Source organism: Amphiura filiformis, chromosome 16 (genome assembly GCF_039555335.1).
Source record: "Amphiura filiformis chromosome 16, Afil_fr2py, whole genome shotgun sequence".
Taxonomy (NCBI): domain Eukaryota; kingdom Metazoa; phylum Echinodermata; class Ophiuroidea; order Amphilepidida; family Amphiuridae; genus Amphiura; species Amphiura filiformis.
The window spans coordinates 45,806,042-45,823,125 of record NC_092643.1 but is presented as its reverse complement, the minus strand read 5'-3'; the positions used below and the strand labels follow the sequence as shown (position 1 = coordinate 45,823,125).

At 36.4% G+C, this 17,084-nt stretch overlaps 1 protein-coding gene across 1 annotated transcript in view; it reads right to left on the bottom strand.

Moving 5' to 3' along the window:
• The window catches only part of LOC140136082 (nucleoredoxin-like), a 37,264-nt gene that overhangs the window by 13,648 nt on the left and 6,532 nt on the right, over positions 1–17,084 (bottom strand). The window contains exon 3 of the mRNA XM_072157789.1: positions 8,941–9,038. Coding sequence (XP_072013890.1) covers positions 8,941–9,038 — 98 coding nt within the window. The remainder of the gene's footprint in view (positions 1–8,940; positions 9,039–17,084) is intronic.

The window sequence follows — 17,084 nt, the reverse complement described above, 5'->3', positions numbered from 1 at the left end:
GGGACTATATTTACGAAACAAAACGCTATTGTTCTATGATATTTTTTTTTGGGTACAAAATATATCTAAAACCATGCTAAATCGTATTTACTATCCAAAGTGTAATATTTTAATAACTCATTAATTCAAAAAGTTACACCAATCATACAGTCAATCCGATTGTTTGATAATAAATAAACATTCTTGCTTTATTTCACGCGGTATTTCATAGCCAAAATTAGTGGAAAATCATAGCTAATCATACTGATATCCACAATCTTTCGTCACTGCTACAGCCATACATGGCTGTCACTGTCGCTTACTACCTTTTGAGATTCACTTTCAAATATACCCTAGTATATTCCTGGATACCCTACATACAAATTCTGGATCCCATTCGCCAAAAAATCAAGTTTTTCGCAATTCTTTTATTCTTTCCGGACCACAGCATACATTCATATTAATAAATACTCCACTTTCACACGTCGTTATAACGGGTCGTCCCGTGGCGAAGCGTTAAGGTCCTGGACTTCTAATCCATTTATGAATTTTTGCTCAGGTTCAAACTTCCCACCACTTTTTTTTTCTTAATGTTTTATTAACCAATGTATTGTCATAAATCAAGAATAACACCATCTCGAACATCCATTGCTATTATGATATTTTTTTTTTCATCAAACAAACATGTCTGATTTTTTATTCTCATCTAGGCCTAGGCCTAGGCCTACTTTCACCATCCAGATGCTTTCACCATGCCTGACTATCATGACATCTTCGTTATTTAAAACACATTTATCATTGGCTCTGTTCACAGTTCAATCTGAAATTATATTTGCAATAAATATTATAAATTGTCACAAATTAAAATCACAAACCGCGAAAGATCGCCAACAACTGCCGCTGAATATTGATATCAAACTAGATTTCACCGCAGGGCTATAAAGAACCACAGACCGCGACATTTGGATATCCAACAAGCTTAAACTAATTAACTGCCGATAGAGGGCTTGATAAGGGAAATTAAAATCACAAACCGCGAAAGATCGCCGACAACCTCCGCTTAATAGGGATATCCAACTAGATTGCCCGCAGGGCTACAAAGAACCAAAAACCGCGAAATGTGGATATCCAACAAATTAAGACCACAAACCACGATAAAATGAAATGAAATGAAATGAAGAGCCACAAACCGCGAAATTTGGATATGCAACTAGATTGCCCCACAGGGCTACAAAGAACCACAAACCACGAAATATGGATATCCAACAAGCTTAAACTATAAATTAGCTCCCGATAGAGGCCAGTGCTTGATAAGGGAAATTAAAACCACAAACCACGAAAGATCGCAGATAACCGCCGCTTACTAGGCATATCCAACTAGGTTGGCCCGCAGGGCTACAAAGAACCACAAACCGCGAAATTTGGATATCCAACTAGATTGCCCACAGGCCAATAGATTATAAAGAACCACAAACCGCGAAATATGGATATCCAATAAATTAAGACCACAAACCGCGATAAACGAAATGAAGAGCCACAAACCGCGAAATTTGTATTTGCAACTAGATTGCCCCACAGGGCTACGAAGAACCACAAACCACGAAATATGGATATCCAACAAGCTTAAACTATAAATTAGCTCCCGATAGAGGCCAGTGCTTGATAAGGAAATTAAAACCACAAACCACGAAAGATCGCAGATAACTGCCGCTTAATAGGCATATCCAACTAGGTTGGCCCTCAGGGCTATAAAGAACCACAAACATTCAAACACGATTATCTTGCCTAGTCGGGGCATTTAGACGCTTCCGTAGTATAGGCTTAAATATATGCGCATTTACCAGTTCCAACTTGGAAGTAAATCGGACTTACTCTCCGTATCTCTCTGGCATTGTCAACATTGGGTGTGTGCTGTTTATATTTACATTTTCTGTACATATTTACGTTGCCTTGAATAATTAAAGTATATTAAAATATATATTGATCATTGTATGCGCCTCAGTCACGCTGTGACGAGCAAGTTTTAAAATAAACGACTGATAAAGTTTTGTTTAATTATTTATTGTCATAAATCATGAACAGCAACTTCAAACATCTATTTTTCGTTTTATGGAGCACTTTGTAACCTGATGACTTTCCAAGCTTGGAGCTACTTGGTTACATTCATAAAAAGAAAAGAAATCTACCAAAAAAACGTTGACAACGTAAAGAAATCAGCAAGTTTAAAAAAAACCCACCTCGGCTCACTTTTTGAAACTTGGTCCCATTTTGAATACCGACAGGAAATCAGTGTTTTTATTTTATTTCAACAGAATACAGCGTTTCCAACAAGATTACAAGCCTACTACACTTCTGGAAATGTTTTAAATTTATATAAATATGATGAAGTTTAAATTAATACCTTTTACAAATGGGACCAAGTTTCAAAAAGTGAGCCGAGGTGGGTTTTTTAAAACTTGCTGATTTCTTTACGTTGTCAACGTTTTTTTGGTAGTATCTTACTTGTCACCAATGCTTTATAATTTTTGAAAAAAAATGCAAAAATAAGCACAAAATTGGGCAGGGGTGTAGTACCCCCTTAATATCATTGTTTATACATTTTAAGCTTTATTTGTGACACAGATTTATTAATTTTACAACACGGAAAATGGGTTTTAGAAAACGGTAACTTCGGACTCTACTCTAGGTCAGTAAACATGAGTAGGATTTATGTTTCCTTCAGAGTCTTTTTCAGAGGCTGAGCTTTGAACTCTAGCAAGTGCCATCTTCAGCCTCAGAAGATGGCACTGTTAGAGTACCAAAGCTCAGCCTCTGAAAAGGACTTCTATAGGGAAAGATCAAATCTGACTCGGTGTTCATAATATGTACAACTTATAATAATGTCCAAAGCTGGTCGCAGACCAAGACCTGGTTTGTATAAACAGAATAATTCATACAGGTAGCTTGGGCATACCTGAATATAGCATTGTGTTTGAGAAAAATACTTAAATATAACAAGCACGGTAGGATTTTGCTTTTGAAACGACTAGTCTTACCTACACTGCAAAATTCCTGGCGGCAGAGTGACTACATCGCACTGGATCTCTGCAGTCACCACCGCCGTCACGCCATAATAACCTACCTTATGGTGGCCGACGGAGTCACTACAGGAGAGTGACTACATCGGAAACAAGGCAGTAGTGTACTATGCAGCAGTGTCATCACGCAGTGACTACAACTGCTAGCCTCCGATGTGTTACCTGCTCGATGCCGCATCGGCGACTCATGATGTACACCACTGACTAGATTCCGACAGTGGTCCACATCTTGTAGTCACATCAAAGTGACTTCCGCAGCCAGTGCCCCATGCGTCGCCTGCTCGGTGCCCAGTCGGCGAACTTCAAGGTGACTACGCTGCCAAAAGGTCGTTGACCGAACCCTGTTATGAGTTCGAACACTCTGGGGACGCGCGCGTATATCTACAAAATACGCGCTGGTGATGACAAATACGCGTATCATGCTTGTTTACTGCTTGTATACGCTCATGAATGGAATGAGTTGGTTTTATAATTAATTAATTGATTGATGCATGCTGTACTGCAGTGCATGGGTGTGTGGCCGTACTGCCGCCTTTGTTTTTTTATCGTGCTTTTGCATTCTTTATAATCATTTATGTTTCAACTGTGATACTTCCGATTCATTTTGTTTCATTTATTTGATGTTCTCTTTTATATAATTTTAATTCTTTTAGTGCTGTCTGTTTAATAATCTCATCAACAGTGTGTGTTTAATTTGCAGTTCTTGTTCTTGGTTTATTTGTTTGTTTCATTTCAAATGTTTTTATTTTGTTCATTTGTTTTATATTTATTTTATTTTCAGCCGAAGTTCGCCTATAGGCCTAGCATTTTCAATTTATATATTTTGATTTGCCAAAACTTTACTCATTTTGAAGCAAAAATTTTTCTGTTATATTTAAAATTGATTTATAGGCCTAGCATGCATTTTGTTTTACTTCTTGCCACTTTCCTGAATATAGGCCTACTACAAATTTATACTTTTACTGCCGGCTGTAAGATTATGCAAAACTTTGGCTTGTGTTATTTTCCTTTTCCGTTTTTCAAAATGGTGTTTTTATAGGCCTATTAGTTTGATTCCTTTTTCACGTTGATTTTTGTACGTTATCAAATTATGCCTATAAATCGGGGAATTTTTTTATTTGTATTTTGTTGCCATTGTCGTCGACTGGCGACTCGTAGGTAAACTTTTGTTTGCTGTGTATTTTTGTAAACTTGATGCATGCACTTTTTAAAAAAACTTGTTTTGTTGCTTCAGTTTGATATTCACTTAATTATATTTCACTAAATTTTGTTTTTATTTATTCTAATCAATAGGCCTATAGGCATATTGCAGTGTTTGTTTGAAATTGTGTCTTATTTTTTATCACGCAAATATTAATATTATTGTTATAATTATTAATTTATTTTAAACATTAACATTTTAATTCATCAATAGGCCTACATGATTCTTATAATATTCCTACTTTTAACTTCTTTATTTGCAATTTTTCTCAAGTTGTTTTCTTTCGAAGTGTTTCTTTGTTTCTTCCATTCTTTGCATGTTTATTGGTTTCTTCATTTTTATTTCTTTCTTTTTTTAAATTTATTTAGTTATTCAAATAACCATCAATTAAGAAAAATGTATCTTATTCATCATATTAGTTTATTGAATTATACTTTGTTTACTTATCATGTTTATTTCTTTTACTAACAAATTTATTTTATTCATCTAATATTTTCCTTATTTTTGAAGTTCAGTTTGCAATTTCCCCCTTCCTAATCCCTTAAAAAAGCAAGAAATAAAAAAATTAATTCAATAAATCAAGAGAATATAAAAAATATGGCAATAAAAGCAAAACCGGCAACCCAAAACCCCGGTACTGAGCACCCAGGCCCAGTCGCGTAGTCACACCGGTGTGACTCTCCTGCGAAGTCACCGCGCCGCTTGTCACTCTGTAGAAACCTAGGAGGCTGGCTACCCGGCTATTTCGGACCGGCGATATGGAAAACCGAGGTGTGGTTTCCGATGGAGTGACATTGATGTGACATCGGCGTCACACAGATGAGAATCTTGCAGTGTACCTGTAGATGTCGACTGCTTAGCGCCAGAAGTGGGTAAGTGTAATAGCTGCCCTGTAAACATTTTGCAATTTACACACAGTATATTGTACTTATCAACACGTAGCAGCTATTGCACTTACCCATTTCTGGCACTGAGCGGTTGATGTATCATGTAAAAGATTGACTCTAACAATTTCTTCATTTACACAAGAAAATGTCGAGAGATAATTATACATGTAGGCCCAGACCAACAAGCATCTACGCCATTGACTTCGGTGCACATATTGAAGTCAACACTGCAGAGCAACAATTGTGGCAAAGATGCAAACGATCATATCTTTCTTTCCAGACCTGTACATGATATTTCTCTGTGCCTAGTAACTCCTGTCATCCCGCCAAAATCACCATGGATACGTGGCTTCAACTACCGCTGTGGTAAGGGATAGGTGGTCAATAGTCTAGATACTTGTTTGTCTATGCATGTAAGTCCCTGCACCCCCTCTTTGCTGATTGAAATTGATTACTGCATTTGAAATAATTAGTGCCCTAGGCACTTAAGTCAGTTTCTTACATGGTCTCTTCTTAGAAATAATGAAATAAAAACATTACAAAAATATGGTGTATTGGAAGTGAAATGGAAATCTGAAGAAGTATGTCGCCCATGACATACAAAACTATCAGGTCAGTGTCAAAAATGTTGGTTCAAATATGGTACATTGCATGCCCAATTACTGACAGGCTTCATGATTTGGATGGTTTCCAAAAAACCTTTGACTACCTGCAAATAATGTTACGAGATTTTATTCATTGACAAAATCAGCACACACATAGTGCTGAAATCTCACTTTTTGTTGACCAATGGCAATTGTACAGAATTTGTGTCAAAGAACAAATAAAATCTCTGCACATCCGAAGCATCTATTTTATGATTTGAAACTGACCTGACCAATCTAACAAATCCCAGAAAGAATTGAAAGACGACCCCAACCTGGCTTTTCTTGCATTTATATAGCAAGTGAAGTACCCTTATTTTGTTTTAGCTGTAGAGATAGAAAGTGGTCCAACAGCCTGCCTTTTCTTTCCAAGCTTAAATCCAGAGTAAGTTACAGGACTAATTTTGATCTTCTGGCATTATGATGATGTAATATTAGATCATGCCCCTCAAGACACTAGTGTGCTCTTTGACTTTGAGATGCCGTATCGCACTGCACATTCAAACTATAATAAGCATAATCACAAATCTAGGAAGGTCTAATATTTTTGAGAAGTGAATGGGTAGGATAATTTATGATAAATTCTTTCACTATAATATATTAGTTGGTTTCACAGACAAAAAAACATGAAAACCAAAAAAAACACCCAAAAAACAAAAATAAACATTCAATAATACAAACAAGAAATATATAGTAAAATAAATAAATAATTTTATTATTTGTTAATTATTCAATTATTGAAAATCTAATTAATGAAATAATCCACGAATAATACATACATTTTGTCTTTTTAACAATGAAAATCAGATGACAAATAAAGTGTGTAGGGCCTATGATATGGGCATAATTTATACATGCAGAGTATTGAACAATGTACCCTATTTGATTGGGTAAATATGAAATATGATCTTCATAATGGTGTTGTTGTCTTTTTTTTAAAGACAATTCTTGTTTACATATGCATTTATGTAAACAATACAAAAAATAGCACCCAAAAATAACTTTTAAGGGCACTGGGCATTTAATGGAATGAATACAGACTTAGTATCATACTAAATTAAATAAAACTACAGAAAAAAATTGGTATGATATTTGCATTTAAATTGAGGCAAGTTGCAGGACAAAAATTACCATAACCAAAATTTATTTTGCAAGTTACAGTTATCAAGCAGCTCATGCTTCATGTGACTAGAATTGCCAGTATTTCTTAAAACAAACAGAACTTTGTTTTATCATAATTTGCGGATAAGACTGGCATTTGATACAAAATTTCTGTTTGGCATTTAAAATGATGGTTCTTTTTCTATCACAGGATACGATTTGGAGAAGAATTTGCTTGCACACTTCTCACATGAACAGCATGAAAGCACCCAATTGGGCTACAAATACATCAAATCACAAACATGACAACCCTGGAATTGATTGAGCCATCCTTCAATATTGTATATGTATATCAAAATTACAAAGAATAAAACAAGTCTAAATATTGGGTGCAACTTACAATTGGTCATCATATAAACTCACAATGGAACTGAATAGAACATCATGAAAACACACTATTTTGGGCTAGAAATGTATCAAACCACAGGACTGGCAACCCTGGGCTGACTGAGACATCCTACGATATTATATATCACAATTAGGACAAGAATAGACGTGGAGTATGAATATTAGTCTAACTCACTTATTGAAGAACTGAATAATTTATGGCTTTAATAGCGCTCACTTCACAGGGTCTCATATCGTTTCTAATTTACAGCATGCAGGTCTTGTTTTGCAAATTGGTAGTAATTATACTAGTATGAATGGTACATGGTGAGACATGAGCATTGCACCATCTGTGAAAACATTTTGTCTTCAGTGATGCTCACACACATTTAACCTGACCATAATTTAGAGATGTTTTGTTGTGATGGCAGTACTAGTGTACATTATCTTTTTAAATTCCAGAACTCAAATCTTGACTAAGTTTGATATTGCACTTCCCTGGTTTGATAAAATCGTACAATTTTTTTTATATGCGACCAGCTCCAACAAAACCTGGAACAAGTCGCCAGACATGTTTTTGAGTTATAGCTGATTCGTCTCAGGTTATAGGCCTTTAAAAATGACATTCCCATATGGTATTTGACTGTGGGACCAAGTGGACTTTCAAATCCTTGAAAATACTTATTGAAAAGAGGTTTATTTAATCTATAAATAACAGTTGAACTATGATAATCCCTATTCAATCTTGCCTAAGGCAGGAAACAAATTGGCCCATTACTCAGAATAGCAATTTGGCAAATATACCAAGGTATCATAAACAAAACTATCCATATCTTGAAAAGTATTTATATAATTTTGGTATCATTTTAAAGCTTATTGTCTTACATTTGTATTCAAATCAATAAATGTCAAAAATGTGACTTATTCCTGGTTTTGTTAGAGCGGGTCACATATGAGTTTATAATAAAATCTTAAGATTGTCTATATCTCAAGATTTGTTGCTGTGTGAGCATGAGTTACATAACCATCGATCTCATTAGAGTTATCTTACCTAAGAGTCCATGATCTACATAATTATGCAGACTTCGTCTGTAGGTTTAAGTACTGGACCTTTTCAGTGCTTTGACCATGCTATCCAGGGCCGGATTTACCTTTTTGGGGGCCCTGGGCCAGGTCAAAATTTGGAGGCCCCCAAACGCACTGTGAGGAAAGCATGTGCATTCAAGTGGCTAAGTTTAAGATTCCACTAGGTCATCTGCGCACGAAGCGCGCGAAAAAAAAAAGTCAATTTTAGACTATTTCAGCACAAATTGAAGCTGAAATTTGCTATACAACGGGCAGTGCGCACTAAGCGCAAAAAAATTGGAATATTTGTACCCCATTTTGGTCCAAAACATGGTGTTTTTCGGCTAAAATGGAAGATGCACACTGCACAAGGCAATTTTGGGGGCCCTGATGCTATCACTAGGATCCACAACATGCTCATTTATCAGGGCACAGTTCTTTAACCCTAATACATTTGGTACATCTATTGAATGACCTTTGCAAATTTGGATACAAAAAGGTCAAATTTTGTGGTAATATGATTGTTTAATTAAGGTTATTGAACTATGCAATTGGGATGAGGTCATTGTGGTCCATAGTGTATGATATTTTGTACCTACCCAGTGAGCTGAGAAATAAAGGCCAAGGATGTTCCCTTTTAGACTCTCTGTAGTTATTTCTGTGTCATCGTGCTGTAGTATGCTACCAGTGAAGATTTCTGTAAAACACAAAATCAACATACCAATTCAATTCAAGAAACATCTATTTCACAACTTAAAAGAAAAACATGGTATAAAGCCAAATGCCAGAGTTGTATGCATGACATTATTAAGCAAGCAATATATCAGATCGCAAGCCCACTGCTGACAGTCAAATTTGCACAGTCAAATAATTGAGAATAAGATGGCTGAGTGGTCTAAGGTGCTGCACTAATGGCTGAGCGAAAACGAACTGGGAGGCTTTAAGCCTTGTAGGCCTTAGGTGAGAATTCTCTTCCACTCCCAAAATATTCCTACAAGGTCCGGACTCTTGCAATTATGTTCAGTTCCTTGCAAGACTATAATCATAACATTTCTTCTCAGCCTCATACACTACTTAGTACGTGCAGGTATAGGCAGTGTATACATGCACGGCGTCTCGTGGTTTGGAAGCCACATAAAGCCTGTGCGTTAATACTCAATACTTTGAGGTACACCATGTAGGAGGGAAGGAAGATCGCCAGAGGAAAACCAGAAAAGAGACAATGAGTATTCAATCAATTAACTAAGAAGCTTGAATGTGGAGTGACATTGCTCTTGGAAACTCAAGAAATTCAAAATAAATTACCTTCAAATTTCTGAAAGATTTTGTACTACATTATAGAGTATATTATTCTGATTTTAAAATTTTATGTGTTCCAAGTGTATGACAGATAATTAATTCGCACTTGTATGCATAAATCAATTTTGCAGTTGATTTTTGGTACTTTAGGTCTTGACGTCTGCAGCCTCCCAATCTAAGAGCCCAACTATCATGGTTGCTATCCTGCTAATGTACTGTGTTCAATTAATTATCATTACCATAATACACAAATGTGAGATAACATCCTATGTTTTGCTCCAATGAATATAAACATAATAAACACTCCAAGAGTACAAGCACAGGTCACCAGTATTGGAGAAAGGCTGTACTGCAGAAATTTAACATTAAGTGAAAGCAAAAAGCAACATGATCTTGACCTTCTTTGTGATGTGCACAATGTGATAAAACTTGTAACATGAGCTGGTTACTATTCATTTGAACAGGGACGAACTGCTCTGATTTGAATATACAAACCAGTATGTTATCATATTTCACTGACGGACAAGATGTTATGATAAGGATAATGAACTGAGTGCAATGCATTCGTCAAGATAATCGCACTTGCCATGGAGTTATTGCATTTAGCTTGAGAGCCGATAGGCTCGAAGCTAAATGCAATAACTCCATGGCAAGTGCAATTATCTTGACGAATGCATTTGCACGAGTACATTATCCGTCATACACTTTGAGTGTAGGCCTATTAAAACAATAGGCAATATTAATTGCAGCATTCATTATATTAGTTTTAATATTAGGGAAAATATCTTACATTTTAAAAACACCGTCAGGACATTGACCAGCTACGTAGCATTTAACTGGTAAAGAAAATCAATCCCTGTAATCAATGGTATCGATTATGCCATACGTCATACTTAGGTAACTTATTCACGCATGGTTTAATTGACTTGACTTTATGTTGTGATCATTTAATATCGTGGTTTCGAACACAGAGAGCACTGAACCAGTTGGAAACGATCGATTTAGATGTCAGACTAGTACTACGGTGAATATCAACTGGACTTTATAGCTCTATAATTTGAACTACTTATTATTAAAACACACGACATTGGGATTTAACAATTTGTTCAGTATTATCATAGGCCTTCAAACACATGTGTTTGAAGGCCTATGGTATTATAAAGCATGATCATGATATTATGCGCTAGTGTGTGTCATTGTATTTCATTTGTAAAATGCTGAATATTTTGCAATGGTGTCATCTTGTATAATTATGATCCACCTGTTTTTGGCCCTTTTTAATTAATAGAAGCTCGATTATTCTCATTTGATGTTTGATTTATTTGAGGTCATTAATCATAATTTATGACAATGATATTTGCAAGGGTGCAACTCTACTAGTCTTATTACAAGACTGCCCTATCCCAACCCTAAACCCTAATCCTAAACTCCGTGAACGAGGACTGGACTCAAGTCTAGCGAAGTTGCACCTTATTCGATAATTGTACACTATTATAGAACACCGTTTGTAACTATACCATTTTAACACCACAGAATGTATATTCGTACTTTTTGTTGGTATATATATCGAACAGACAATTATATAGTTATGTGATCTCTGTGTCTAAAGCGCCACCTAACTCTACTTTATGGTTATGTGAAAGTAGTATTTCTAGTATTTGAGCGTGCACGTATTATCTAGAATCTATTGTTTAGCGTGCAGGTTTTAGATAATGCATTGTTTAGCGTGCAGGTTTATATAATTTGGGCTGTGAAGGGTAGTTCGCGAAAATAATGCACGGGAGAAGAATACATAACGATGAATAGAAACGGGCACTAGAAGTGTATGGGAAAATACTGTCTTGAAACACAAGATAAAATGGGTGAAGCGATATAAATGGGCGGCTCCCACTCCTGTCCTCCCATGATGAAACGGGGATTAATTAATGACCAAATCCAGAAAGCATTTTATTCCCTGCATTTACTCTAATCAAAATATGACAAGAAATTGAATTTTTATATTTTGAAAGTACACAGAAGTCCAGGATGAAACTGAAGCTGGCAAATAGAGATAATTGATAAGCTGGTTTTGACAAATAAATCCTACTACCAGGACTGAGAGGTCATGCCTTAAAGCAAACACTCAACTAAACAAGTAAGATTGTGTACAACCTTAAAGCATTATACTCTATATGATTATAGAAATACACTTCTTGCCAACCAAATCCAATCAAATATCATATTACAGAATTGCTTGAAACACTTTGCTTTTCTGTGGAGAGCTACTAAATACCACAAGCCTTCATCATGATGTACGTAAACAAACAACAACATTATTATGTACCTGCATGCAAAATTTTGCTGAAGCTCTGGATTTTAAGTGAGAGTGTAGGCTGATGTGGAAAGTTGATTTTATATTGATTAGAGTACCTAATTATTCAAAACATTTGGAGGGGGGCTCATTAGCTATGTGACATCCAAAAAAACATCAAAATGGGGGTAATTTTCAGCATAAAATGGTGTTACTTTATTTTTCAAAAAGGGGTGCTTTTGGAAAGACAACACATATAGGTACCTGACAGCCAAATGCAGCAGAGATGTTTAGATTTGACTTGAAAGGATAAAATGAATGGTGAAATCAACCAGGGTTGTAGCTACGCTGGGCGGTGCCGGGCGGCCCTGCCCGGCACTCTTAATTTCCACCCGGCACTCAAGATAATTTTGAGCCCAAATACCCGGCACTCCAGTCTCAAATGTTTTAAAATCAATGAACAATCAGTATTAAAATGAGCAATTCTTATCAAAATTTCAATTTTTTTACCATTTCATATAAATTTTACCCGGCACTAAAATTTGCCTAGCTATAACCCTGAAATCAACCTAATTTAATCAGTCCCAGAACAACGCCAAATATGGATTAAAAGACCTTTGACCTTGGATGTACAACAGCATGTTATGATCTAATGGGAAACTGTGCACATCAACAAACACCATTTCTATCAAAAAGGCAACGGCCGATATAATTTGAAACCACATAAATTACTAGAGTTGGTTCTTCTCTTGGATTTGGACCAAGCTTTAGAATATCGACTGTTGCGCTTTGAAATAAAACAAACCAGAAATTTATCACCCATTGTAAAAGATATGGCACATGTACCGAATACATGTACATACATTGGCTGACCTTGTGGATTTCCTGGCCCAGCCATGCTACCACATAAGGAGATTATACGATTAACCTAGTGCAGCTATTGTCATAGCAGGGTATTATTATGTAATACTCCTGATCCATATTTGGCGTTCTCTTGGACTGTTAATGTTTTGTTTAAGAAAAGTAGCATTTTTTGTCCATGATCCATGGCTTCTCTTTATTTTCTGCAGGATATGTTGAAAGTTATAAGAAAAGGTTGTTATTTTATGCAATTTAGTGTACTTTTTGCCGTATTGCGCCATTTAGGGTTACAAAATTGACTGCCTGCGATACATCATTTAGGGTACATTTCAGAGGTTGTTGAACGCGGGTGGGTAGTACTTTTGTGTGATAGTGACCCCCCTGCAAAATTTCCTGCCAGTACCATAGAATTATAGAAAATCTAATGAGATATCGCTTCACAAAATTGACCTGGTTTCAGGTTACAAGGAGAGGTAATTTCTTTGTTGCCTGAAGTATTCTTGAGGTTTCTGTGTATGGTGAAATGTTCACATACCTAATTACACCACAATGACATTACCAGTGATCATGGTGATACATTTGTATGTTTGTCTGTAGTACATGTATGATTATGTGTGTGGAGTGCCATCAAAACATGCAAAAGGTCTCTAAATGTCCCCTGAGTGAGAATTTTTTACAATTTGTGTTATTTGTCACTAAAAGACCACAGATTTGTATAGTTGTCACTCATCGTTTTTTAATAATTACACCTAACACACACAAATATTCATGTCTTTTTCATTTGCAATAAGTAAATTCTTAACAAGTCAACTAGTGATATTGCTGAATAACCCAACTTTTAAGTGTGTTACTGGTACATGTACTGGAACAGGCTTTATTTTGAATGAGCTGTTCAATATACCATAAATTTTTGCATTCTGTCACTAAATGAACCCTATATAGGCTCTGTCACCAAAATACTTCCATTTTTGTAACTTCCATACTGTAAGTACATCCCATGTTTAATGTTTCAAAACTCAGCAAAATGTGCAAAAAAATTCCAAATTTTCTTTGTTTGTTTGCTGTTATTGAACATAAATCACAGAATTTTCTCTCTCTCTACAATTCCCACCCTACACAAAACCAACAGCTTTCATTTAGGTGAGCTTTGTCACACCTTGCAGCCCTTGTTGATTGTTGATGTGAAATAACTTCCTGGTGCAGCACAAGTCTCCGTCCCAGCCACTTATGCTCTTTTGTCACTAAACAAACCGCCTTGCGACAAGCTCTAAGCATGTCATTTTCTGATTGGCTGGAATGCTATCCCAAATTTCATTTGGGATAATCGGCTGCAATAGTGGTTGATTGACAGCCATGCGGTGGTACATATCCACACAAGGCACAGAAATACGCGCTGCGGTTTCTATGGGATGAAAGGAGATACCAGACAATTGGCACCTCCATGATGGGTCTAGTCCTATTATTGTACACATTGCGCTTGCAAAGTTTCTGCATCCTATAAATTCCCCAGTTTTTATATTTTTACGGAAATTCATCATATCCAATCAGCAGTTTGTTGCCAGACGGGTTGTTTCTAAGTGATGAAGAAGCACAAACCAGCTGCGACTGAGACTAGTGTCTTTCTTTCTTTGGGTTTAATGGCGCCTTCAGCTACTATGGCTATTTGCGCCAGTTACATAATCTCCAGCATCCAGTACCTTCAAACAAAACCATAACAAAAAACAAGCTAGCACATGGAGCTAGTGAGTTAGGATTTATACAAATTACAGCATTGTCTTCAAACATTTAATATTACATCACCATTACTACACATTTAAGTTGTTATTTAACAATAATGTATGTTGTAATGTAAAAGGTGAAAAATAAACCTTTTACCCACACATTTCCTGTACACTTACCACACCTGAACTATACACTATGTACATAAGATGCATCTTGACTCACAGAGCCAAGTCACAAATCTCAACAAACTCCAAAACCTCCCCTATTGGTGGACTTGATCCACCTAAAAGCCCTTTCAAAGAAAAAACAACTCCCAAGTTCTCAACCTTTTCCCTTAGTTCAGCCCTTTGCCTGCTATACTTACGACAACCTAATAAGAAATGTTCAACTGTATCTAACACATGACAGACCTCACAACGACCATTCGGGTGCTTGCCTACCAGGAAAAGAAAATGTTTGAGGGACCTGCATACCCCAAAACGCAGTCTGTGTAACGTTACCTCTTGTTTTCTGTTAGCCGACCAGTAGTGCATTTTGTATGATACCTCTGGACAGATTTGTTTCAGTGTATTGTTTGCATTGTATGTATTCCAGTGCTTTTGCCATTCCAATTTGAGTTTATTTTTCAAAATATGTTTAACCTCCGATTTATTCAACTTAAGTTGCACATCAACTATTTTTCTAACAGAAGCTTTCTTCGCAACCATATCAGCCCATTCATTTCCAAACAAACCACAATGTGCGGCACCCAAACAATGCATACCGCCATCCCTTGATCATAAATAGAGAAAATCAGCCTTTGAATTTCTACAATAATCTTATTACCTGCATCAAAAGTATTTACTGCCAGAATAGCACCCATACAATCACTTAAAATACAAGTATCCAATGGTTTCACTTCATCAATCCATAACAACGCCATCAAAATAGCCACTAATTCAGCAGAAAAAATAGAAATACCAGAGGAAGCCTAAACCCCTTGGAATATTTGAATGACGGAACAACAAAACCACATCCAACATGTCCAACACTAGACTCGACAGACCCATCTGTATATATATGCAAAGCCGTACAGTATTGTGAGTTTATCTCCTTAACAGCCATTTCTCGCTTTTCAGCAACGTCCATGTCTTTGTGTAACATTGTGTGAATATTTGTTGAAATATGTATATTTCTATAGTCCCAATATGGTATTGTTGAGGGTTTATTTGAAAAAATCTGCCATTTTATTTCTTGTATCCGAACCTCAAAAGGCAGACGCTGCCTTTTAAGCCGCACTCTCCCAGTGTAAAAATAATGTTTTTGCCAACAATCGGTGAGCAACTTTTCATTAGGATGGTTTTCATAACATCTTATTGCAATAGCATAGTTATTTGCTAAAAATCACGCCTCATATGCAGGGCGGTTCCCCACACTCAACTTGAAGTACAGTTAATGAGGTTCTGCAAACTGCACCTGCACATATTTTAAGTGCTTTATACTGGATACTATCAAGCTTCCTCAAAGATTCATGGGATGCTGAGGCAAATGCCTCGCATCCATATTCAAGAATAGGTCTGATCATGGCCCTATATATACTCAGCAGCATTTTCCCATCAGCTCCCCATTCATTTGAGGAAATACATCTCAACAAATTAATTCTTTTTGACATCTCTCCGTTACATAATTCACATGTTTCACCCAGGTCAATTTTTCATCAAAATTTAAACCAAGAAACTTAGTGACCTCTTTAAATTTAACTGCCACCCCATAAGCTTCACCTCAATATTAGCCTTAATTCTTTTACGAGTAAAGAACACCCCACTGTTTTCGGGACTGAGATCTTAAAGCCCCATCTCTTACACCAGCTGGAAATGTTATCCAAACTCTCCTGAACTTTTTTGGTAGCATACTTTATGTTACGATTTGTCTTCCAAACCGCCACATCATCAGCAAATTGTGACACCTGCACCCCCTCCAAAATTGATGGGAGATCATTAACACATACATTAAAAATCAGTGGACTAATAACACTTCCCTGAGGGACTCCATTTTCTATATTGAATTCATTTGATAAGACCCCATTCACCCTGACCTGTATAATTCTGTTACTAAGGAAATTATCAATCCATCTCACTATACGACCTCTAACTCCTAACATCTGCAGCTTGATAATGGCCCCTTTGCGCCAGATCATGTCATATGCTTTCTGAATATCTAGAAAAATGGCAATTGTACTTTCCTTATTTGCAAAACCTTTTTGTATTGATGATTCTAAACTGACTAAATGGTCAGTGGTTTGCCTCCCATGCCTAAAACCACTTTGCACGTTACTCAGCAGCTTTTTAGCTTCAAGGAACCACATTAACCTCTTGTTAACCATTCTTTCCATAAGCTTACATAAGGTTGATGTCAGTGCTATTGGCCTATAAGACAATGGTTCGGTAGCACTTTTGCCTGGCTTCAACAGCGGCGTAAGAAGTGAGACTAGTGTATCATACGTTCTCTGACCACTCATGCTATTTGAGGGGTGTCGTGGTTGTAGAATGGGGCTAGTTCTATCCTGGTACTAATGTCATGTGACACCAACGT